Genomic DNA, 25088 nt, shown 5'->3' with positions numbered 1-25088 from the left:
CTTTTACCTGCTCGCTTTTATCCTGTTAAACTCCACTAAAGACGGTTTCACTTCAAGCTATATCACTGCTTCAGAGAGGGATAGGAGGAGTTTTCTCAGAGACATGGACACCAACCAGTGGTGCAGCACTTGTCAGCTTTGTTGTGTGTTGGCTGGTCGATTGGTCACACTCGGGTTGAGGTGCTGATTTAACAGCTGTGTCATGAGTCGGATATTCCAGTAAGGGGATCTAGAGGATGATATTCCAGTCTGAGTAACAAGAGGCTAATATGATCACAGAGAGACAATCAATGGCCAGTAAGCTGAGATCTCTTTTTGTGTCCCTCTCCCTCTCTCTCAGACACTTGTTTCCTCTCGCTGTTGAATGCTGTCTGATTATTCTCATAAACATCCTCCACTATTCACTGAGCATACCGTAGATACTTTCGGGAGAAAATCCAGATGTTTCAGTTTTGTTTTGAAATTCTTAAAAAACAAAAAAGAACTGGTGTTAAGAGCGTGAGCACATACCTTTGTACGTATGTCTTTGTGAGGATTATTTTGGGGTGATATATCAAATCCAGGGCTCTGGACACATGGGTGTATCGTCTTGTAGGCATTGAAATTAAGCTGAGGCCTAAGCTGAGGCCTAAGCTGAGGTTTTAGGATATGGAACCAAAGCTTTTAGTCAATCAACGGCAAATTAATTGGCAACCATTTTCATAACCCATCGAAAACAAGGCATGTGAATATGTCACCTTGGGCTCTGTGAAACTCTCAATAACATTATTTTTGCCTTTGGGTTTGCATTAGGAAGGCGGTGAAGGTTAGGGTTTATTTTTCATTAGGGTTCAAGGTTTACTTCATAAAACATGAACACCAACGCTTTGCTTCATGAAAGTGATTATTTGTTTTGGGTTTGTGTTTTGTATTTGTGTGCTGGTGATTGGTGCATTCAGTTGCAATGAAACTGTGAACGTGTGTGTTTTCAAAAGACAATAGTGATTTTTTTTCTGTCATGGGAGCAAAAAAAAAAAGGCAAATTTCCATCAATCATCCAATTAGACTTCTGTTGTCTTGCTAAATGAGCCATGGGACTTTGAAGTGGCACAACCCAGTGGAGTTTGCATCTTTAGAAGGGGGGGGGGGGGGGGCTGAGTGATGATTGTCTGAAAGATGACAAATACAGATGCTACTAGTGCTTCTATTATTGTTCTACTGTTTGCTTTGTCACTGACATTCAAGTAGGTAACTATTCAGCCAATAAGGTGTGTGTGTGTGTGTGTGTGTGTGTGTGTGTGTGTGTGTGTGTGTGTGTGTGTGTGTGTGCTTGTGCGTGTGTGTGCGTAGGACTGCATCAACATTTGTTCCCCTACATGCTTCTCAGCCTGAGATCAGCAAATGAGTTGAACCAACCTTACTGGGCAGTCTTTCCTCTCTGCTCCAACAACTCATGAAATATTTAATGTGCCTCACAGTAACCTCTCTCTCTCCCTCTCCCTCGTTCTCTCCCTCTCTCTCTCTTTCTCTCTCTCTCTCTCTCTCCCTCTCCCTCTTTCTCTCCCTCTCTCTCCCTCTCTCTCTCTCTCTCATACAATTTTCTTTCTGTCGTTCCATCTGATGGTCACAGGATGAAAACATCAATATCCTCTTAGGCCCCGCTAGATTTTAAGAGTGCAAGCGATACCCCCAACGCCACCCCCACAAACAGATACAATACACACACACTTGGTGAACTTCCGCTCCACACCGCTCTATTATTTTCGTGGGTGATTTCAGTCCCATTCCACTGTATTCAGACTGGGTGTGTACAGAGGTAGCTGGATACAAATTTGACACGCGGACGATCGGCAGCTGCCGGCTGTTTAATCAACAGTGATGAATATTTGATGGTGTAGCGGCGGGCAAACGGTGGCCGACACTCTCCTCATTATCGAAGTCCATGTGTACAGAGGAAGATATTCAATATCTACCGATGGGGGACTGGCCTCTCTCAGCCACATGAAATGCCCTCTCAGGTCCTGAATGAAAAACTAGATGTTATATCGGCTGTGTGCTGCTATAAAAAGTTTCATTTAGCCTATGGAGAAATGGTGAGGGAAAGAAATCATTAAAATAAGCAATAACAGAGAATATGGGCTGACTGTAATTTATAACAAGTTGACTAAACTTTTAGTATTCAAAATTCAAAAGTCAAAACATAGCAATTGGTTGCCTAATGGTGTAACCTGAGTTTGGACATTTAACAATCTGGAATATCTGGAAAAAATATTGTATTATAATATTTATAATAATAATTTCTTCTGGTCTACACACTGTGGTAAAGTAATGCTAACAAACTAAAAATGTGGAAAAGTCAAACCCTTGAAAAAGCATTCTCAGCAGTCACCGGGCGACAGTGGGACGTCACAAAGACTTTGGACTCTATCGACTCTAATATTGGATGGACTTTAAATTTCAGTTTGAAATGAAAATCAGATTGATGCAAAACCCAACGTTGGTTAATTGACATTGTGACATTTAGCAGGGGATGTTGATATTTTATGTCAAGATGGTTTTGGCAGGAGACATTTGGTTACTTAACAACTCAACAACAAAATGTCAATGTCAACTGTCGGCAGCATTCAACGCCAAATTAACATTTGCATTGGACGTTGTCCTGACATTGAATTTCAGTCACTCAATGTCACAACCTATATTCAACCAAATATCAGCGTCTAATGACGTTGGTGACCAGGTTAGTTCCTCAAAAAGTCGGGAAGTCCTTTAATACCTTTGAAAGTTTAAAATTTGTATTAATGTGAACTAATTAACCAGTGGAAGAATGGGGGGAGAACTTCTGAAATAGTTGACAAGAATCAATTAACCATTTAAAAGGTTCATTAAGTCAGTACTTTAACCGTGTGGCTCAAGTGAATCTTCGAAGAAATCTACTGTCTCTGTAGATTGATTAAAGTCACCTCATGTTCGTCCATATGAAGATCTCAATTTGAGACTTTATCAAGATCTTAAGAACACGCTCTGCAGTGATCTGTGCAGTAGGCTATTTCATTAGTACGACTGTTTGTGTTTTTTGAATGGTTTACTAATGAAATATTCCAGCACAGCAGAACATAACCTTAACAACCTGTGCTTCATTTAAAAGGAATACAGCCTGTCATCACCAATTCTGAGGCTCACTGAAGTTGCCAATGATTTCTAAACGTTGTTACACATTTTTGGCATCAAAAGCGCACAATGACAGCTGTAGAAGCTAAGATGATCTTTATTTGTTCAATCTGGAGCATGAAAAAATAAAAGAACAACCTGTTTCTGTTTTATCAAGGGAACAGGTGTGGGACCATGGCAGCTCCTGTATATAATTATAATTCTCACAACTTTGATTATTCTCAGTTCTCATGTGCATTTGTGGTTTAAGACAATTGGTCTTTGACCTCTCGCATTTATTTAGTTTTCCATACTTTTATATAATGGCAGAATATTATATTTTCTTACATTAGATCACATGAAATTGCAGGAATACACAGTATATTTGTTGATGAGCCTCAGAAAAGATTGCTCCATAACTTAAATTCTATTTGCCTTGACTTGAATTTTACATTGCAGTTGAATCTCCTCATCTGTCTTTCCTCCTCTCCGGTCGCCTGCCCCTCTTTGTACCGCGAGCCTTCTGCCTGCTGCACATGTGGGTAATGACGACAAGGGAAATGGGTTCAATACAAGGGTTCAAAGAGCACCACGCCTCGGGGCAATGACGGCTCTTAGGAGGCAGGGCTTGGGAAATAAATGACATTTAGGGAATAAGGCAGATTTTGCATAAAGTGACATTTAGTTGGCAAGGCGTAATTTTTGAATGAGGTGAAACATCGCATGACGAACCAGTGCAGACATTGACAAGTGTTTTGATGTTTTAGCGCCACACTTCATCAGTATGGATGTCAAACGATGCAGGGGCCACGCACAGTCAGCTGTGTTGTGTAGATATCGTTGGATTTACATCCACATGAAGGACATATTAGGATTAAGTTAAATACCCCTTCATAGAATTTTATGATTGCAGAGTGTAAATCTCTTACAGTACAGACTAAAGCTTATTTCATTTTTGTTGTGCAGCACAGTGGACTAATCCAGATGTTACCTGCACTGGGTGCCAAAAGGTTGATGCATCCTATCCAACACAAACAGCTGGCAATCACAGACATCCTCCAAGTGATTTCAGGGCTCCGCAGTCATATCAAGAGTCAGGTATGCAGGTTTTTGCTCCAGTCAAACTCAACAGCAGGTCACTTCACTCATTAGATGTCCTCACTGGTTGCAAACTGATGCTTGTAGCACTGGTTGGCACATGACTGGTGACTGATGCCCTACAAAGATCAGTGTGAGAAGAAGTACGTTTTTAAATACAGCTGCGGATAGGCGGTGTGATGGCTCTCATGCTTTTTGAACGCCTCAGATGTGAGTTCATTTGTGTTCATAAAGTTTGAATGAAAGTGGACTCGATAGGAAACATGGACCAGTAAGAACTGGTTTGTAATTGGTGCTACATTCTGCTCACTTGCAAAAAAAAAAGTTAAAGAGAAATTTGAAAGCTGCAGCAGATGGTGAATTTGGACAGTTGAAGTAGTGTGAATAAACTGCTTTATGGAGGCACACTGCAGTTACTACTTGAGGGCTGTACTATTTTAATGAAATTTTATAAAGTACCCAAAAGATCAAATTTGGCATTCAACAGACTTCAGCTGTTCAACTAATTTGGATGATACTGTACTGCAATTAAAGCCACTATCATAGACTCATCTCATTTTATTTGTTTCCAAATACAAACTATGTGGCACTGTCCAAGCTGCTTTGCAATTAGATACCACAAAGTAATGATCCTTGATCCTCATTTTGAAACTAATTAGAGGTTTGTATAATTTAGTCTTCACTAGCTCCAAAGATTCATGTTTTTAAAGCTCTAATGGAAGTATTTCAATAGTCATGTTTTCAGTTTATTGACACCCAAATTGCTTCATCCTCTAGCCTTCAAAGAAACTTTTTTTATTATAGTTTTTTGTTAATAAATGCTTCAATAAGAAAATACATGCAGGAAGATTTGGATGTCTGTGTGCCACACAAATATGAATCTATTCTCTGCTTTTTGGTATGCAGGCTACCTGCATATCCAAGCATATACCCATTTTTTATCTGTCAGTAGCTACATGACAAGAGGTCAGCCCCTCAAGATCAAATATTTTTCTTACTAAATGACGGATTTATTAGACAAATAAGTTGCTCGTCTGACTCTGAACCCTCTGTGATTGAAATATACCCCTGTGTCAACAGCATCGCCTCTCAAAGCGGGTCCCGGGCGATGGAGGGCTGCCACAGCGGATTACTGAGCAAATATAAGTGGGAAATGAGTGCAGATCTGGGGGATCTACCCATCCACATCCCCGGTTTGACATTTCCGTCCAAAGGCCAACCTCCCTGCGCATTGTTAGATCAACGAAGCTCTCCATGGGAGCTATTTTTTCTCTCTTTTTTTTTTTTGGTTTTAAGATACTGCAGAAGTAGAACTATCAAAAACACGGACACAAGCCATTTCAACGCAGTGAATGTGCATTCTCCATTTCTTTATCTTGTAGTGTTGTAATTATAATGATCTAATCCATCTTAACCTGGGCGCCTAACAGCTGCGATTAGGGTATAGGCCCACTCCCCTCCGCTCACAGCCATGGTAAAAAGTCGCACGCTCGTAAATCTAAGCGCCTACGTTACCATAACGTGCGATGAAATCATTATTTGGCGACGTGGTGTCAGAGACTCTCTCATCTCGTCTGTCAGGAATCCAATTTCCTTTTATTTACATCCACGGTATAGATTAATTACTCCCCCGACTAGTAGCCTGAAGGAATTAAGTTATGAGATCCTCTGGTAGGTTCCATGATTAATCCACCGCGGCCTATGCAATGATACGAAGGAAGGAAGGAAGGAAGGAAGTGAGGTGATAAATGCAGTTAAGACATGATCGCAAACATTGTTACATAATAATAACAATAATAATAATTATAAAAATAATTCCTGTTAAAACATGGTGTTATAGCCTACCAAATGTTTATTGTTTTATGTGATCAATTTATAATTTAAGGTGGTTTTCGTTGCTCTGAGGCTCAGACGGGACATCCAAAGCATCATGGAATGGGACAAGAGGAGTTGGGGGGGGGGGGGGTCGCCTAAATTATCCAGACATATTTATAGAGGGAAGGCCCATTCAGGCCCAGGTAAAAAACGATGTCTACAGGATCAGGCGGTGCTGCGCCACCACTATCGATAGAGCTTTACGGGTTATGATATCGGTGAAGTTACTGATGAAATATCCCCCTGATTAATAGAGGACTCTGTCGTAACGGGCTGACATATGGTAGGCGAGGCAGCTGGGGACGGTACCTCAGGCATCCCCTTCGGCCATTAACATATTAGAGGCTATTGAGCAGGCAGACAGTCCGACTTCATCCAGCGCCCCTGTGCAGAGAGACAGCGCCCCTGAGCTGTTTGATATAGGCTTTCAATAATGCATCACTCCTCAATCCGCCAACGGAGCTGTTCGTGGTGCTGAAATTATTGCCATGTGGCGCGTGTGGTGCCGCGCGTGGAGTGTGTTCAGTGCCAGCGGTGTTGTGTTTCTCTCGATAGGTTGTGTTGGATGGTGAAACTTTGAACTCATCAGATAAAAAATAACATAGATAGATAGATAGATAGATAGAGAGACATGGCTACACACACATGCACATAATAATACACGCACTATTCTGAATAATTGTTGCCTTTATCGTGTGAATTCGTCGAACACGTTGAAAAGTCTATTTTGATTTTTTTCGATTTAAAATCCTAAATACGACAATGAAGATTAAAAGTTTCTCTCCAAGACGTTTTCTCCAGATCAGCTTGTGCTGCGATAAAATAAAATCAAACATCTGGGAAAAAATATTCTGGAGTAACGAGTTTCCTTGTAGCTGCATTAAATCAATGTCATGGCTTTTCCTTCTTTTCCTAATAATCTTTATACATTTACAGTATTTCTTACAACCTTTAAAGAATAAAGCGAAGCGATTCAGTGCAAGGATCTGCAGCTACCTGACACTGGGGTCTGAAGATGCTATGCCTTTTAAATATGCTGAACATTGAAAAAAATAACAGCTGTTACTGATGAAGAAAGTGACTAAAATCAAACTAAAAATATTTTACTCACATTAAAGAATGGCTCACTCTTCTGTCCATGTAGCCAAAAGCTAAAGAGAAGCAATAAGGAGCAGCTTTCTGTGCTGTTTAACAGCGGCTTCCTTCATCCGCCTGCTTCCCCTCAAACCCCCGATAGCTGTCTGAAAATATTGCATTTTATATCAGCAAATCCCGATTAATATTGCATCACCTGCATTTAAAAATTCATTTTCATAAATGCAGTGGAAAGTGAGCAAAGCCCACCAAAAAAATATATCTGGAAGTAAAGAGTGAATAGAAATATCTGGAAGGAGGGTGGAGGTCACAGTGTCCATTTTAAATAAACAAAACCACTTTTCTTCTTCTTTTCTTTAATTTCCTCCCTCCCTCTCTCTCTCTCTCTCTCTCCCTCTCTCTCTCTCTCTCTCTCTCGCTGGTGTCAAGGGGATCCACTTTAATGTTGCTGCTCAGTTATTCTGACTCTGTTGTGAAACTTCATTAAATGTTGATTGTTCTGCCTGTCTCAACACAGTAAAAGGCGGGAACTTTATCCTGTTCTCTTGTAATTAAGCCTGTTATATGTGCAAACATTCAAATGTAGGGGCAACTAAAACACAACAGATCAGTTACCTATTTTAATCACTAATTATAATTATAAACTATAGTTATCAGAGTAATTAACTTGTCAAGTATAAAATAAGTTTTATTCTTATATTGTTATTATTGTTGTTGTTATTATTATTGTTATTATTAATAATATTATTATTATGTTTCTTTTTTTTACATTAAAATAAAGAAATTTATTAAAATTTAAAGAACAAGAGGCAAAAATAAGGACAATCCTTAACTGTAATATGGTTTGAATCTGCACCTTCATACTCCCAAATTAGGCAAATTTACTTCACCACAGATTAGACAAACTTTGAAGACATCCAAGTATTATTTCCACTGATGAACGTCTTATCTCGATCTTGCAAATGCAAGAGAAAACGGTAGAAAAAATATATATGAAAAATACAGCACTTTTACATGATACAAAAAAATCTAAAATTAAATAACGCCTCATTTTATATTGAGTTCTGGACACAATAAAACCATGACAGCAATATTTACATTCAACCCTTCATGATTATGTTGAGTGCCGGCCCAATCACAACCAGAAAAGCATACTTTTCTTTCTTCAATTTATTAGAAGATTGCTGGAACACACCTCCCTGTTGAATTTGGCTTACAGGATGAACAGTACCAATGAAAGTAAGAGGACAACAGAGGAGAGTGGAGAAGTGGTGAGAGAGGGAAGGAGACAGTGGGACATTTTCAATGATGCACATGTCGCCGCCAGGTTTTTGTAAACATACTTGTGCACAAAGTAAAATATTACTTACACAACGTTTCCGTTAACAATTAACACGACAAACAACGTGGTGATCTTAATGTGAAAACAGGCATTTAACAGTGACTTACACCATCCACAAAATAAGGTCTATGAGTAGACAGCTCTATACGCAGTGATTCTTTTTCCAATGCATAGAGTGTTTGCACTGCAAACTGAAACACATGACAGGAAATTTAGGGTTGTCTTTTTTTTCCCATTGTGATCTCTTCTTGATGAAGCAGAAAAAGCTTTCGTGCTCTCTGACTCTGTTTTGAAACTTTTCCTTGTGATGCCAATAGTGTCGATAGAGCTTATAAATTATTTCCAAAAGACAGGAGCTCACCTCTGATAAGTGATAAAGTGAAGTCTGTATATACAAAACCATTTCGACATAACTGATCTATAAACCTAAAGGGTCTTTTGTGCAAATTCAAAATAAATATATCTATAGATGTGACAGCCTATAGAGGCTAAATTACTGCCCGTGAATTTGGATTTCATGCAGGCCTAAAAAAAATTTTTTTTTTCGTTAGCCATAAAAGTTTGCAACTAAATTTGAGTTTATAGCAGCCTCCAAAGAAGAATAAATGAACAGATGAATAAATGAACAGATTCATGAATTATTTCTATACCAACAACGACAAAAATCAAAACCAAAAACACAGTTCAACAATCAATGAGGTAATTCGTAAATGGCTATACTTCAAATAATAGGCCTATTAGGAGAAAATAACTCGCTATAGTATCAAGCAAATTACCTCTTTCCACATGTTTTAAAAGGCAATGTCGACGTCGCTAAACTTTTCCCTCGTAACAACTGAGCGAAATTTGTGTAATCTGTTATTTGCATACTTCACATTCACCGATAACGTGAAAATAAACAAGATATATGAAGCCTCGTAAAATGGGTATCTAAAGCCCATTGTGCACCAACGTGTAAAATCGCTGGAGACAAAAGACTGAAAATGGTGTCTTAGTGTCCTTGGTCCCCAAATTCAGTCACACAACTTTTTTTTTTCTTTTCTTTTCTTTGCCCATCAGTGAGCTGCCGAAAATTTCAACCTCTTCTGCTTCTGTCTTTGGTTACAAAACCACACTCGCACCACATTTTTTTTCAGGTCCAACTTTTCAGCTATAGCTGCTATTTTCTCGGACGACGGTCGAGGTTGTACGGCGAAGTAAGCCTCCAAAGACCTCTTTTCTGGGGCTGCTATCGAGGTCCTCTTGCGTTTCTTTTCCCCCCCGTTGAAAATGTCAGGTTTGCTCATTTTCTCCCTCTGGGCCCCCTCGGCCTCCTCCAGCCAGGCCTGGAGAATAGGTTTGAGCGCAATCATGTTGTTGTGGGAGAGAGTTAACGACTCGAATCGACAAATTGTACTTTGGCTCAGTGATCCCACGCCGGGGATTTTGAGATTAGCCAGAGCGCCACCCACGTCCGCCTGGGTCACCCCCAGCTTGATCCTCCGCTGCTTGAAGCGCTCCGCGAAAGCCTCCAGCTCCCTTGGGTCTGTGTCCGAGTCATTGATTGAGGGGAGTCCGGCGTTAGTGAGCCCAGGGCCGCCTTGACTCCCCCCGTGATGGCCCGGTAAGAGCCCGTGGTGGGTGAGAGGCGAGTTCATGCTCATAGCCTGGTGGGAGAGGTGACTCAAGCCGTGCATGTGGGAGTGCGGGTGGCCAGAGGAGGTGGAGATGAGCCCTCCGCCGCCACCTCCACCGCCTCCGCCACCTCCTCCGCCGGTCCCGTCGTGCGCACTGGACATAAGGGTGAGGGACGGCGAAGTGATGTGGTCCATAATGTCCGGCGGCTCCAGGTTCTGGTGGTGGTGGTGGTGATGGTGGTGGTGGTGGTGGGCCAGTGGCACGGTGGATGTCGACGAGCACGGCACTGTGCTCATCGTGTGGTAGGTGGCGTCGGGCTTGAACGGATGCGTCTTGCCCTGGGACACGGCGATGTCCACGGCCGCCAAAGCCTCAGCCCGGGCCAGCAGGGTCTCATCCAGGCTCGCAAATATGTTACTCTGTAGCTGCGAGGGCGAAAATTAAAAAGGAGAGGGCGGGAGAATGAAGGGTTGCGAAATGGGTGAGAAAAGGGAAAAGACGTGGAGAAGAAAGGAAGACGGGAGAAAAAAAGAAAAAAAAACATAAATAAATGTATCTGTCAGTCGGGACTTTTGGCAACACATAACACAGCCGGAGTATTCCTTCAGAAGCGGCAAGTCATAAAAATTAATACAAAAACAGTAAAGCCAGCCTTTGCGTGAGCATGCTTTCAAGAAGATCACAGACTCTTGGAGTGATTGCCGTGGAATACATGAAAAAAACATTAAGTGCGCGTCTTGGCTGAATGTGCCTTGGAGCAGCCCTTGTTATTACGCACAGACAGCTTTCAGCGCTACATGCAGCCTAAGCACGAAAAAGGATAAAGTCGAAGTTTTGGGGAGATAATTTACCTGTGGAGTTTGTAGACAGGCTCTCCTTATAGCTTCCGAGCTGGAATGCAGGGTGGTGTACTTGTGCTCGGGTAAAGAGGGATGCATGGCGAAGTGCGGTTGTTTGCTGTTCATGGACATCATCTTGGCGAGCTTCTCCAATTAAAGTGCACGGGAAAGAAAAGGGGGAAACGGCTACAAGAGCTGGAAAATAGTCATAGATACACAGTGATCCTTTGCCTATCCAGTAATGATGCAGTGCAGTTCGCTGTGTTGTGCGCCGAGTGCAGCCTTGAGCCCGGAGATCACAGAGATGCCTGCAGTCTCTCAGACGCACTTATCTGTCTACTGTTTCCCACTGCTGGGGATGAGAGAGGCTCTTACACCTGAGCGCCTCAGATCTCGTCAAGCCCCTGCTCGGCTGCTCTCGCGAGACATAAACTGCCAGAACAGTGAACAGGCTGACAAATAAAAACTGCTCACAGGGCAGGCTGTAACATCTGGAGACTAGACGCCTGCGTTTTTAAGGGCTCACTCCTCTCCATCCAGCCACAGAATTGCGCCGGTCCCGATGTCTTTAGGCCTTATTCTTGACTTTAAGGCCATAAATCATTGACTTAATTCTGTTTATTTTAGCAGCAATCTATGTTAGACTGGACTTTATCCCTCTGATTTCAGGAAATTGTTTTCCAAGGGAATTATTAAGGAAAATGAGTCAAAAATATTAGTAAACATTCAATATTTATATCAATGTAAATAGGAACACAGAAAATCAACATTATGACGCATCAAGGTGGAAATAACTATTACATTTCTAGATTTGACTCAATTAGTTGTTCACACCCGTGCAAAATATTTAAACGTGTCGGTTACACGGTTTGCCATTTGGCTCTGTTCTTGGCCCACTCTCTCATCTTAACCCTTGGAAGTAATGAGGCGGCCTCCTTATCATTAAAGACCATCATCGCCAGATGAGCACTAAACAAATTGATTTAATACACCAGCGTAACCCTGTACACAGTCTTTACCTAAATTAATTAATCCCAATGAATTAACACTTCATTTATTCAAACCACAACGGTTACGCAATTAAAATTTCATGCAGCGATTAGAGGTATGTGAAATATACATGATATCGTTAAATTTGCATAATAAATAAGGCGCTTTCTGCTGCAACGGAATGACTGTGCGTGTGAGGTCTCTAATGTGTGTCGCTATAGGCTACAACATGCTTTTGTCGGCATGAATAGGCTGTGCTTTTCGACTTTTAATGGCAGCTAATTAATAATTGTTAGTTTAATGTTATGCAAATCAGCAAGTACCAGAAAAGGGAGTATTATGATAAAATAAAATAAAAACTATTAGCTTGTGTACTAAATATTGATCCCCATTTCCAATAAAAACCAAAATATGGAAAATTCACCACAAAATATTAGGCAAGTAAAAGTCCATGACTGATCATCTGAGGATTTTAGGGGATCTGAATCATGCAGATGGAAGAAATACAGATAAAAAAAAGCACAAAAGAAAATTGAGGTTCATACATTCTCATTGCATTACTACTTTATTTCCTGACACACTCACATTTTAATTCAAATATCATTGTTTTTCATGAGTCATGTTCATCCGTCTTCAGTACTGCATGCCTTCACAAAAAGATGACCATGTTTACTGAATAGCTTAAAATGACCAACACATACAAGTGGGCTGAAGATGTCTCAGCATCAAAAGTGATGCACTACAATATAACAAAGTATAACAGCACACAAGTGTTTGTACCATTACAACACAGACACATATTCACACTGTCAACACTGGCTTTTAAAGCTATTTATCTGCCGCTGTGACCTACAAGTAGAGTACACTAAGACAAAATGACAATAAGTTACACCCAAGCATCATGTTCACAAATTTATTTTGAAGCAAAATGAAGTTGATGTTTCCAGCCATGTGTGGATGTGAAGCCTAAACAAAACTCACTACAGTGTATGGCACAGCGAGAACACACAGGTTTGGTTTGTAAAGGCTTTACATGAGCTTTGAAAGTTTTGTGGGACTGCTTGTGTTAAAGGGACTGTGAGACTTTCTCTTTGTTGGCTGGCTGATGTTGAGTGTTTGTCTGTCTTTTGGTGTGTTCACAGGTTTACCTGTGCAGCTGGAGGATGATGAGGATGATGAGGAGGAGGAGGAGGGGTCTGCGTGATCATGGTCCTTGCCTGCTGGACTGAGAGAGCCAGAGGGACCGGCCTTATTCTCCTCCAGCATATCAAACAGCAAATCAAAAGACAGTTCTTCGGTCTGAGAGGGCCCTTCACCCCCTGAACAGCCAGAGACATCGGCAACCCCCTCCCTACCCGACGCCAGTGCAGCAAAACCTTCATCTTCAGAGCCTTTTGGAGACGCTTTCTCATTCAAGGTGCAATCCGTGTCGTCACGTGGTGGGTGGTTCTTCTGGTCATGTTCTATCACAGGTTTGCCTCCATGGCTTGACAAGACATCAGGGCAGGTTTGTGGTTCTGGGACGAGAGTGTTGTTCAAGTCTGTGGAAAGGGAGGAGGCCAGGGAGAGCTGTGATCCCCGGCTACTGGAGCTTTCTCCATCCAGCATCATGGAGTCCAACTCTGAGATTTTGTCCAGGTAAGCTGCATCCATGGAGGCCTCGCTGGACATTAGGAAACTATCAGACTCATCATCCTCAAGATTACTGGACGTGGATGCTTTAACCAAGCTTTCTTTTCTTGGATCTGGACATGGCTGGTCATTAGAGTTAGAACTCTGCCAACCACCCCAGAAGACAGACTTTGACGGTTCCATGTCAGTATTGGGAGGCAAGCCTTTGGGGAGTTTGTCAAGGCTGCTGAGCTGTTTGTCCATACTGCTGTTACTAGGAAAATCTTCAAAATCGAGCCTCCTCAGATAGGACCCAGGTTTAAATGCAACCTTCTTTTCACGGATGCCAGGGCTCCTCAGAGTCAGGGAACGGAAAGCAGACGACGGAGTTGTGGGCAAAAGGTCAGAGGAGGTGCTTTCCAAGTCCTTGTATTTCTGATCTGAGGTCAGATTCTTATTAAACTCTTTGTGATCTGCAGATGGCAGGAACATCAAACTGTGATTTCTGGAAAACGTTCCACATTCTGCCTCTGGATTGCTGCAGATCGACTCCCTCTCATTGTCACTCAAGCTTCTCAGCATCATGTTGATTTTCTGTTGCTGTGTGAGAGGTTCTGACCCAGCCTTGCTACTCTCACATGCTTCCTGCACGTCCAGATGTCTCTTCTCAGACTTGCTGACCTGAGACTCCAGGTCTTCAATGTACTGGTCACTGCGCTCCAGAGCCCTCTTCAGGTGGTCCACATCACGCTCATACTGCTGGATTTTGGCTTCCAGTGCTGCCACAGTATAACGACCAAACCTGGGGGAGATATCGTTTTGTGTCTTTAGATTGGTCAAGGATCATCATTTCAGAAAAGCTAAACAACATTTAGCTATTGGACAATTTTTTTTTTTTTTTTTTTTTTTTTTTTTTTTGTTATGCACTTGACCAAGCAAATGTACATAATGCAAGATAGCTCATTTGAAAAGAAAGTTAAAAAAAAAAGATATAAATAAAAATTGTCGTAACTTTGTCTTTTGGAATATCGGTTTAGAAAATGGTCTTTAACTGCTATTGATTTGACAGAAAAAGGGAAACCTAATCATACAGAAGTTACTAACTTTAGCAACAAATCCCTGCCTCCAGCCTCAGCCATTTTTACTGGGAAAAACACTCAACTGAAACAAAGTTACATTACAGTTCATTTTGTAGGTACAGTTCCCAGTGACAGTGACTTAGACGCATGTGCCAAATACTTCTACATTCATTTCTGACTTAATGTGAATCAATGACAGGATCAAAAGCTTTCAAGCGTCATTAACACAAGAAAGAAACTTACTTCTGAGGAGATCTGCTTGCCACCTCTGCTTTCAGCCTCATATTCTCTTGTACAAGGTCGACATTTTGAGATCGCAACGCCTTATTTGCCTGTGGATGGTAAAGTAACACATTTTGCTTTGTATGTTATTTCTTTTACCAAAGACTTACACCAGCTACACACGGTGCTTTGTATGACCTATGCATTTGAGGTGGACTCACAAAAAGGCACATCTCTCCTTAGAGGATCTATGTAATTAATACACAATGCAACTAACTCATTATTAGAGGTTACATACCTCCTTTAGCTTATCCATGTCCTGCTTTATTTTATCGCAAACATCTGTGGCAGTTCGTAGCTTGTTCATCCATTCTTCCAGGACATAGGGGTCAACACTTTTGTCACCTGTTTGCACTGCATTAATGCTGCAGGGATCCAAAGCAGTCTTCAGTTGTGCCTCCAGACTTAGATTTTTTGTTTTCAGCTCTTCATTTTCTCTAAAGAGCCCTTCAATTTCTTCCTGATAGAGGGAAATTAAGTGAAATCGAAAACATCAACCACAATAATATGTCATCATAATACTTATAGGCTGATCAGTGTTGAAAAGTTAAAGCAGAGATTTTTAAAACATCGTTTTTTCCCCGTTTTGGCAACCTGAAAGCTGGACACTATTGTTGCAATCTGAAATAGTAGTTACCTACTTTTACAGAATCTGTCACATTATGCTGAAGCTTAAGTAAAATATTAGTTGACACATTATAAGTCTGCTCCAATCAGGAGTAACAAACCGCTCCACCTGATATTCTGAGCCCATCACTAAAGAAAATGTGTATCAGTAGATTATAGCTGCAATTCAAACTCCATTCAACTGCCTCAACCTGATAGCCTGTGCTTCTCTTTTTGTGGTGATAAACCCTCTTAAAAGCCTCTGCAACAGACTCGGCCTGCTTGTTACTGCTGTGAATACATTAAAGCATATTAACCAATGAAAAAACACGGCATGATAAACTGACACCTCATATTCGCGTAAAAGCAGTTCTCCTCTGGTTTTTCTGAGACATTTCCTCATGGAAGGGCTTTCACCGTGATCGTTCTCGTTGGTCCCTCCTGTAACAGAAATACACGAGTACAGAATGAAACAGACAAACATGCTCTGCAACAAAAGTAAAGTCACTCAACTGCTACTCAAAACACGTAAAATATCAGCATAGCTTTGAAAATGTGGGGTGCTGAACTTTAAAATGTAGACGATTCCTAACTGAGATGCTCAATACCACCTGCAGAAACTGTGTTAGATTTGATGAACACAAGACTTAAAGCCCTGTCCCTGTAGCCTTCCCTTCAGTAATACTCTAACCTTTTGGGAAATATGCTTGTCAGTGGTCTTAGCCATAACTACATGAGTGGACTTCATATCAAATTTCTCTCTTCAGCACAGAAACTGGCCCTAGACATGTTTCACGTTGTGTTCACAAACTGTGATTAAAGGTATTTTAATCTCTTAGATTGAGTCTTTTTTATCCCATTATTTTAATCCTGTCAGACAAACTGGTACATTACATTGTGTTAAAGTTCAGGTTCCAGGGAAGAAAGAACTGCAGTAATAAAAGCCCTGCTGCATTTCTGCTCTCAAAACTGTCCCCCAATTTCTGCAAAAGATATTCTAGTCTGAATCCAGTCAGCCAGGGCTGGAGTACATGCTTGCATGTCAGTGTGGAATGTCTTTGGTCAGTTTGCAAGGAGATCCAATATGATCAGGCCAACAAAAATAGGAAGGAAAGGAGGAAAGTGTGGGTTTGTGTGATCAAGTATCTCAGAATCAAACACTACACTCACCCATGCAAACATGCATTCTACATCACTGCATAAATGCAAAACTCCTTCTGTCTTTGACATTTCTAATTACACATTTCTCCATGTCCCAATGGTGAACAGAAAGGTTCATTACAACAAATGAAAAAAACACTAAAAATTAAATTAAAATGAATCGAGCAATTATTTTGATAAGCAAATAATAGTTTGTTTGTTTTTAATCAAAATTCCAGCTGATTCCAGCCTCTCAAATGTGAGGATTCTTTGTTGTTCATGGTAGTAAACTGAATAGTTTGGGGATTTACACTGTTTGTCAGTCAAAAAAAACAACTAAGGACGGGCTGTTTGACATTATAGCATTTTGGCTATTTTCTGAAATTTTATGGACTGATAATTGTTTTTGTTTTTTTTTTGTTTTTAAATCAGATTAATTCATAATGGAAATAATCTTTAGTTGCAGCCCTAGTTTGGTGGATCAAGTAATACAATTTATCTGGCATAAGATAAGTTTCTCCCAAGTTTACTACACTGCAATGATCAGCCCACAATTTTCCTTGAAGCATGTGGGAAGCATGCTCCAAACCACTGTCAAATGGGTGAACACCCAACATTCATAATTCATTAATTTGTAATTATTTTTGATTTTCACTTAAAACAACTGGACCCAAGTCAAGAAAGAGAGAGATTATCTGGAAAACACAATAGATGTCAACACAGGCCAACTTTGTGTTTAGATGAAAATGTTCAACCCTAAGTAAATTTCATTTTAATGACAGCGGTATGGTGGCCCAGAGAGCTCAATACACTGCAACTTAAGAAAACACTGTATGCAAAGAGACAGAACACAAGCAAATGAAGAAAACATCAACAGGGTGACAGGACATTCACTGCATTTAGAAAAAAACACTGCAAATAGAGAAAACAAACACAGAAACACAAAGTAAAAACAGAAGACAACAAAATGTGAAATGTTTCACATTTGTGCTGTTGGCAGTAAGTTTGTGCTGATTACTAGTTTACCACAAATATCAAATAATTATACATAATATCTGAATCATGCAATCAGTGTTTAAACTAAGAAAAAAAACAATCAGTGTATCTCTATAAAGTGAATTGGCAGAATTAAGAGAATAGAACAGAACAGGACTTGCTGTTCCTGTATTTGTTTGTGTTTTTTTGAATTTGGTTGTTATGCGTATTTGAAGCCTTTTTTTCTAAATGCAGTGTATGTGTTGTTACACTGATGAATAAGCTTTGTTTGCTTGTGTTTTATGTCTTTGCATGTGTCTTTTGAAGTTGCAGTGCATTGAGTTCTCAGGGCCACCATAAAACAGGGTTATGGGTAATACAAACACTATAACTGCTTAAACTTGACTGCAACTTCAACAACATGGTTTATTTCACTAACGTGATGACTCAGCTGTGAAGTGCTGCAGGCGGATGAAGCCTCACATTACCTCTCCTCTCTTGCTTTGAGTCGTTTTCGCGCTGTTTGTATGGAGTTACTCACCGATGATTTTTCTGCAGGGGTTCTCTGCTGTGATTGGGACTCTGCAGGTTGGACATTGGCTAGCTTTCTTTAACCACATTTCCATGCAGCATGAACAGAACACGTGGTGGTTGGCACAAATGACCGGCTGCCTGACCTGTTCACACAGAAACATGCAGATCGTTTTGTTAACTTCAGTAATAAAGTATGTTACGGCCTGGTAACACAATTGGTGTTAGTAAGAGTCGCGAACGTCAGCTGCAGAAACTTAACGGTTACTAAGCAGCAGTTTATCCTGTGTAAACATAATCTTTGTTCAACGGCTGACGGACGTTAACGATTTTAAAACAGAACACTTACCTTTCCGAGACATATCTGACACGAAATCGGCAAAGTCATTGAAAGGGTCGACGTCTGATAGTTAAGAGCCATGGTTTGAAGGACTACGCCGGAATACAAAGCACACGCAACACACTGCCTCCGAAGAAGTACAAATCTCCCACCATACTCCCGCTACGCTGCGCGCCGAGTCTGTAGAACTACGGAAAGCCGAAAAGGCCTAAAAGGCTGTACACTGTGTTGCCAGATTCGGCGGAGAGCCACCCAACCCGCCCCAAAACCGATTTGTTTTTTCCGGTTGTTAGATTTCGGGCTACTTACAGCTGTAGCCTACTTTTTGAATAGGGACATGTGCATGCAGGTGTTGTAACAGTTGCAGCAGCAGCAGTGGCAGAGACATACCGATACACCCGTGAGTGCACTCCAAACAGGAATGACATTTGATTTGTCTTATTAACTTTCCAGAATGTAAGGAACTATAGGCTAAAAGATGGGGCAGGTTATGGGCTAAGATTTAGCTAATTTTTTGTCATTCAAATCTGGCAACATGAACTAGTCTTGGGGGAACGTTCAAAACAGCAGTTAGGGGTTAGAGTTTGCTCAGCCATGGTAGTTATCTTTACTGTTCACCATGAAAAAATACTAATACTACTAGTAACTGTGTGATTGATAGTGGAATTAAAATGTGCTGCCTTCTAAGGAGATTTTCATCTCTTGCAGTTATACATTTTCAGTCCACATTTTCCCTTTTACTCTGTTTTGGTCTCCACCAGCTCCTGAGAAAAAACATCTGCATCATCTACCTGTTAACCATAAAACAGGTTTATTAAAGCTGCAGCTGGAAACTGTGTTGATTAGAGTAGTACCATGTTGCAACAGTGAGCTAGAAGTTGTGTTGTTCATCACGATGAACATCCCCCATTAACTACTATTTGATTTAGGGCCTATTGTTATCTTAAAAATATTGATTAGTGGAGCAGCAAATACAGAGAGAGCTAAGTTAGGCAGTTAGCAGAAATGAAGAAAACTATTGACTAACTTTATAAGTATGATTTACATGATTGTAAATGTGATTTAAAAAAAAAAAAAAAATTAGTCTGCCTATCACTTTTTTCCCATAACAATAGAGAGCTGTTGCATGAAATCAGCCTGATGTCTACAGTCTGTATAAAACATATAGATACATAATAGATAAAAGGTGGGGACTTGGAACTTGATCTATTGTGGGTTATAGTTTGCAATTTGTCACTTTCAGTGAATACTAACCTGCTGCTGGTTCTTTTTAACCCAATCAATTAGTAACTTCCTGAAAGGCGGACTTGATTGATGTGCTGTCTAAACATTCCTGCATGAAATTTAAAAGTCTTCAACTAATGCTTCATGTTCATGTTTCAATACTTTCATATGCAACAAAAATTTTATTTGCAACAGTGAGTAAGCTGTTTTGTGGGCCAAGTCCAGACCATATGACACGCAGATCCTTGATGTAACCTTGACTAACCCCAAGCACATCAAAGATGAACAATTCAAATTTTCCCTCACAATTCACAGATTTCATCTCAGTGAACATTACATTTGGGAACATTACACTGAAAGCTGTACATTCCTATTATATGCAATTTTTCAACACACAAATAATCAACAACAACAAAACTCAGCTCATTGTGTTTGATGGGCAGGAAACCGGTAGACCTATTCCCCATAAAAATCTATAAAGATATCAGTCATCCACAGGTATGCTTAAATTAGGTTGTGATTTGCATGCCACAGATTAAAATGGAAAATACATGTTGAAAGTGAAACCCGAAAAGATAGTCCTAAAAGAAATGGGGTAAAAATTAATAAATAAATATTATACTTGTAGATATATAGCAGCATACAGATGCTTTCTATTTGGGTTAAAATTAGCTTGTAAACAAATATAGTTGTTCTTCGAGTAAACTCCAATCTATTTACACAGTGAAGTTCTGCTAAAACTTAAAGTAGACAGGGACTTACTGAGTAGGTCACACTAAAAACACTAGGTCGGTATAGATCAGTGTGCTCGCAATAACAACTTTTTGTTTGTTTGTTTTCTCAAAATCACAGCAAAACCTAAGGACCATATTTTTTATTTTCTATAGCAAATAGGAAAAACTAATGCATCAAATCAAAACATAGCAACATAAAATGACATCTCCTTTCTTAAATGACACAACAGCATATTCATTCAATTAAAACCTGCCCATAATGAAGGATGCTGTGCAACATTTTGTAAGCCCTCCTCTCAGATTAACAATGTAATTTATAAATAATGATACTGAGTGATCTAATATCAGCATAATCTCCACTACATGTATTTCAAAGTACATCTCCACCACAGTTTAGCCCTCCAGAGCCATTACTCATATCTAAACCAACATGTCCTTTTCTTCATCGTGTATCAAACCAGGACATCTTCTCAGGCTGTAATATGATTAGAATTGACTGACTGCAAAATAAGCTTGTACACTGATCCCAGTTTAAAAACACAACCAGTGCTTGTTTGGTTGTTTTCAACGCAATATTAAATGGATCACAGGCCACCACTTGTTCTCACTCATTTTTCAAAGCGCCATTGCTTTTATGAAAACATCTGGAGTAAATGTACATGATTAATATGTTTAAGTTAAATGATTCAGAGAGTTAAATGTAGTATCAATTAACATGACATTATTTTTATTACCACTGTGTATTGAACATGTATTCAAATGTATACAGACTAGATATAGAAACAAGGAAATTTTTAAAATATTTTTAGTAACCGTTTCTGATTGGAAAAAAATATGTGGATGTTTTTACAGTGCAAGCTTTCATTCAAGCCCAAATTTATCTCAATGTCAAAAATGACTTCAATGAACACCTGGCATAGATACTTTACAGTGTGCCACAGTAAATTTTCAAATTGTAGCTAAAGTGGTTCAAGAATTTGTTACTGGGAAACTTGTCCTACAATAACCAATAACAGACTGAAATGAAAGAAATATTCGTTTTCGACAAGTCCCATTGTCCCTCAAAGATTGCATTGCTTTGCAACAGGCCAGTCATTAATTGGTGACAGTCGATTAATCACAGCTGGTACAGACGGCTGCAACTATTGATCTTGTCCCAGCACTTATTTTTCATCCCTAAATGACACCGATAGCCAGATTTGACCAGCATGTGTAATGGACAGTGAAGAACCAATGACCCGAGTGTCAGTCTTGTCACTGGTCAGGATCTGGATCCCCTCCCCCACCTCGGGCAAATAGCATCTTTACCATTTAGCTTGGAAAGGTTTAGACTGCCCTAAGAGCACAGCAGCGAAACAGTGCGCTCTGGTGCTCAGATGACCTTTTCTGTTTAAGGCTTAATCTCTGACAAATGCTTGCTTTAATTAGCCTGATACCCCCTGCCTGGGCTGCCACCCCACCCAGCTCCGCTCTCCCAGCTCTGTCTCCATCTCCATATCTCTACTTTCCTCTGTCTTTCCCAGTGTGCCTTTTGGAGATTCTCAAACACGCAGCAATTTAGTCGATGATCCAGTTAGTCAGTTGAAAAATATTTTGATAATCGATTAATCACTTCAGTCACACAATTTTTAAGCTAAAAATGACAAACGTGATGGTTCAAGCTTCTCCAGTGTGAGGAGTTACCCCTTCTTCCAGTCTGATGTTGTGGGTTTTGGACTGTTGGTCAAAGACAAAAAAAATATTTGCAGACCTCATCTTGTAAATTATTAACTTTTACAGATGTTTTACAGACCAAATAACTAATCAATCAATAAAAAAAATAATCAGCAGATCAATCGATAATGAAAATAATCGTTAGTTGCATACATAGGAATGAAATGATGTGGGAAATCTCTTTGAATTATTGCTCTTCTATAAGGAAAAGATAAGGCAAGTGAAACTTTCAGAATATGTAAAAACATTTTTTAAAAAGTAAAATAACCTTTCAGGATAATGCTTCACAAGTTCCAAATGTTATATTGTTATTGAAATACAGTACAAATTAATCAAACCCCATCATTCCTGTGATAATGCTACAAATAATGAATATCCAACAGTATCTGAAAGTGTGGCAAAAACAGAACAAAGCACAGAGAAAGAGGTGATGTTGAGGTATGTACAAGTAAAAAGATTAGCCAGTGCACATTAGGAGGTTTAAGATAACATGTAACAGCGACCTGCAGGCCTCATCTATTGATTAGCCGCTATCAGAGACGGTGTAGCATGTGTGTGTGAGTTCAAGAGAATGGCAGAATGATTGTGCATGAACTAGAAAGTACCCTCAAGTAAATGTATTTTTTATCATAACAGTTTTAATGGAGAAATTAGGTAACATTCGGAAAAAATAAACGTAATTGAATATATAAATGTAAATTCCATAAGATGCTGATCAATAAAAAATATTTCTTCAGAAGTTTGAGCGTGAAATTGAACAAATGTTGCTGACCACTTTCCAACGCTGCTTGAAATTAAATCCTCTCTAAGCCCCAGCTTCACCCAGAGACTGCAGCAGACCAATGCATCCCTCCCACTGCAGTAGCAAACACAAGTAAAATAGATGCATGGCTACAAATCCCTGTTTTATTGGAAAGGGGCCTAATTATTAGGATGTAAGTCAGGCTCTGACTGGAGGGCCGTCTCCTTGATGCAGGCCTGGTTTATATTTATCCCCTCCTCTGCAGCTACAGCAGCAGTGCCACCATCACTACCAGCAGTGTGTGGCGCTTTTATTACATCGCCCACAGGCAGGTTCAGCCCTGTCACAGTCACACACACAGTCACGCACACACACACACACACACACACACACACACACACACACAGCCTGCAGGACCGGCAGCTAGTTGAGTCCCCTCCGCAGCAGAGTTACCCCACATCCCCATGCAGCCCCACATGGGCCCTTGGGACGGTGGAGGGAGGGAGCGGGTATTATGGTAATACTATAGCCTGCTGCTCCCTTCCCCTCTCCTGCAGCACAGCTGGGAAGGACCATCATTACAAGTATTGTAGCAATCTGTTTAAGAGGGACACATTGGAGAGGTTGGGTGACAGAGAGAGGATGAGTGCTGCATACATAGATCACATAAAATATGATTAAAATGTGTGTGAGGGGACCAGGAATAAAATGCAAAACTTGTTATGAACACCTTATATCAAGTCTACTGTCAAAATGGCCAGCTGTAAATCTCTATTTTCCCCTCTTTACTTTTTTATTTTATTAAAGGTTTCTTGTGTTGAGCTGGTCATATCTCAAGACAGGAGGCCTGTGGCACATAAGGAATAAATAGGACATAAAGTGCTTGAATCTCTAATGCCTCATATAGCTTTACCAATCTACAGTATATTGTAGTGTGTCACGAGCTGGAAATCCATTAGAAAGTGACAGAAATCAAATAGCCTTGCAATAGTGCAACTGCTCTGCTTTTATGGTCAAATTACCCTGATTTCATGCAAAAATTGTCAAGACAATTATTTTGAGACACAAATGAAATCCAGGAGATATATCTGAGACATCTTTATGATAACTGATGAAAAGCTGTGAGAGAAATCCCACAACACATGTCCCAGCGCTGCTTTAAATACCTGCTTTGCAATAGATTAATGATTATACATCAGGAAAGTCTGATCAGAATAAACAGCCTACTCCACTATTCTGGTAGCAGATTAGGCCTTTGACACAGCGGTCAATCACTCACTGTCGGATTAGGCTGCTCAAAGCCATCCATCTACTTGTCTTGTTTTGGAAGGAAGGAGCAGCCAGTGATTCAGAGCCTTCCTCAGACTCCATCATCCTCTCAGTATTTTTAGAAAACAGATATCCATTACATCCTTTTTTTCCTTCCAGTGCCCTCCTTCTCATTCTATTTTCAGCTGAGTTTTGAACAGAAAGTTCGATTGATAAAGCGTAGAATCTATAACAGCATGCACAGAGGTGAAGGGTTATCGAATATTCTGAAGATGAACTATTAAAAATGCATATTATCTCATTATTCCTGCTGCCAAATAACTGGTAACTATATATGCGACAAGACAGAAAGTGATTTTTTTTCTTTTCTTTTCTTGACCTCACAGAGGGCATGTGAGGAGGAGAGAAAGCAGGGAGGAGAGTGGTCTTTGAAAAACTGCTTCAGTGCACCAGTGTCCCTGAAACCTGAACCTTTATTGGATCTGAAGGGCATTGTAAGACAGGGATCCTCCACACCCTCTGTTTAAAGGTGAGGTTTAAAGGTGAGTATATTACTAACTATCCAACAGGAGCAGTGTGTTTAACATCATGTTGCTGAAAACACAATGATGTTTAAGAGCTGATTTATTAATTTTTTTTTTTTTCGTAAAAACAACAACAAAAAGAGTCTGGTGAAATAATGTTCAACAAAGACATTTGTCAGCACTCACTCCCCCCTAGCTCCTCACCCTTACCCCCCCCCCCCCCACACACACGCACACACACACACTAGGAGGCCTTATTAATTATTTGTAGCCACTTGACTTCATATTGTGCTGCCAGTGGCTTGGTCAAAGATTATAATTACCACTTCCCTGTTT

The 25088-nt window shown here is 40.2% G+C and overlaps 2 protein-coding genes across 2 annotated transcripts; both read right to left on the bottom strand.

The window, feature by feature from the left end:
- Nucleotides 1-8194: 8194 nt before the first annotated feature.
- pou4f1 (POU class 4 homeobox 1) lies at nucleotides 8195-11366 on the bottom strand. Its single transcript, XM_056378023.1, has 2 exons — nucleotides 11005-11366; nucleotides 8195-10578 (listed from the first exon to the last, which is right to left on the bottom strand). The coding sequence occupies exons 1-2, from the start codon at nucleotides 11125-11127 to the stop codon at nucleotides 9592-9594; spliced, it is 1110 nt and encodes a 369-aa protein (XP_056233998.1). The 5' UTR covers nucleotides 11128-11366; the 3' UTR covers nucleotides 8195-9591.
- Nucleotides 11367-12524: 1158 nt separating this feature from the next.
- Nucleotides 12525-18713, bottom strand: obi1 (ORC ubiquitin ligase 1). Its single transcript, XM_056387124.1, has 6 exons — nucleotides 18556-18713; nucleotides 18217-18352; nucleotides 15910-16001; nucleotides 15193-15414; nucleotides 14916-15004; nucleotides 12525-14395 (listed from the first exon to the last, which is right to left on the bottom strand). Exons 1-6 carry the CDS (start codon nucleotides 18625-18627, stop codon nucleotides 13012-13014), a joined length of 1995 nt encoding a protein of 664 aa, XP_056243099.1. The 5' UTR covers nucleotides 18628-18713; the 3' UTR covers nucleotides 12525-13011.
- Nucleotides 18714-25088: the final 6375 nt, after the last annotated feature.

This window comes from Seriola aureovittata, chromosome 1, assembly GCF_021018895.1.
Source record: "Seriola aureovittata isolate HTS-2021-v1 ecotype China chromosome 1, ASM2101889v1, whole genome shotgun sequence".
In the NCBI taxonomy this organism is placed as follows: Eukaryota; Metazoa; Chordata; class Actinopteri; order Carangiformes; family Carangidae; genus Seriola; species Seriola aureovittata.
Note: the sequence above shows the minus strand (reverse complement) of the source record. Positions and strands in the feature narration are given on the sequence as shown.

What these genes read in the sequence shown, in the direction of transcription:
- obi1 (XM_056387124.1), bottom strand. Translation starts at nt 18,627, where the DNA reads ATGGCTCTTAACTATCAGACGTCGACCCTTTCAATGACTTTGCCGATT. An exon ending in TGCTTTTACGCGAATATGAG is followed by an intron (nt 15,415 to 15,909) that starts GTGTCAGTTTAT and finishes TCCCTCTATCAG; the next exon opens with GAAGAAATTGAAGGGCTCTT. An exon ending in ACATGGATAAGCTAAAGGAG is followed by an intron (nt 15,005 to 15,192) that starts GTATGTAACCTC and finishes TACCATCCACAG; the next exon opens with GCAAATAAGGCGTTGCGATC.
- pou4f1 (XM_056378023.1), bottom strand. Translation starts at nt 11,127, where the DNA reads ATGATGTCCATGAACAGCAAACAACCGCACTTCGCCATGCATCCCTCT. An exon ending in CCTGTCTACAAACTCCACAG is followed by an intron (nt 10,579 to 11,004) that starts GTAAATTATCTC and finishes TCGCCCTCGCAG; the next exon opens with CTACAGAGTAACATATTTGC.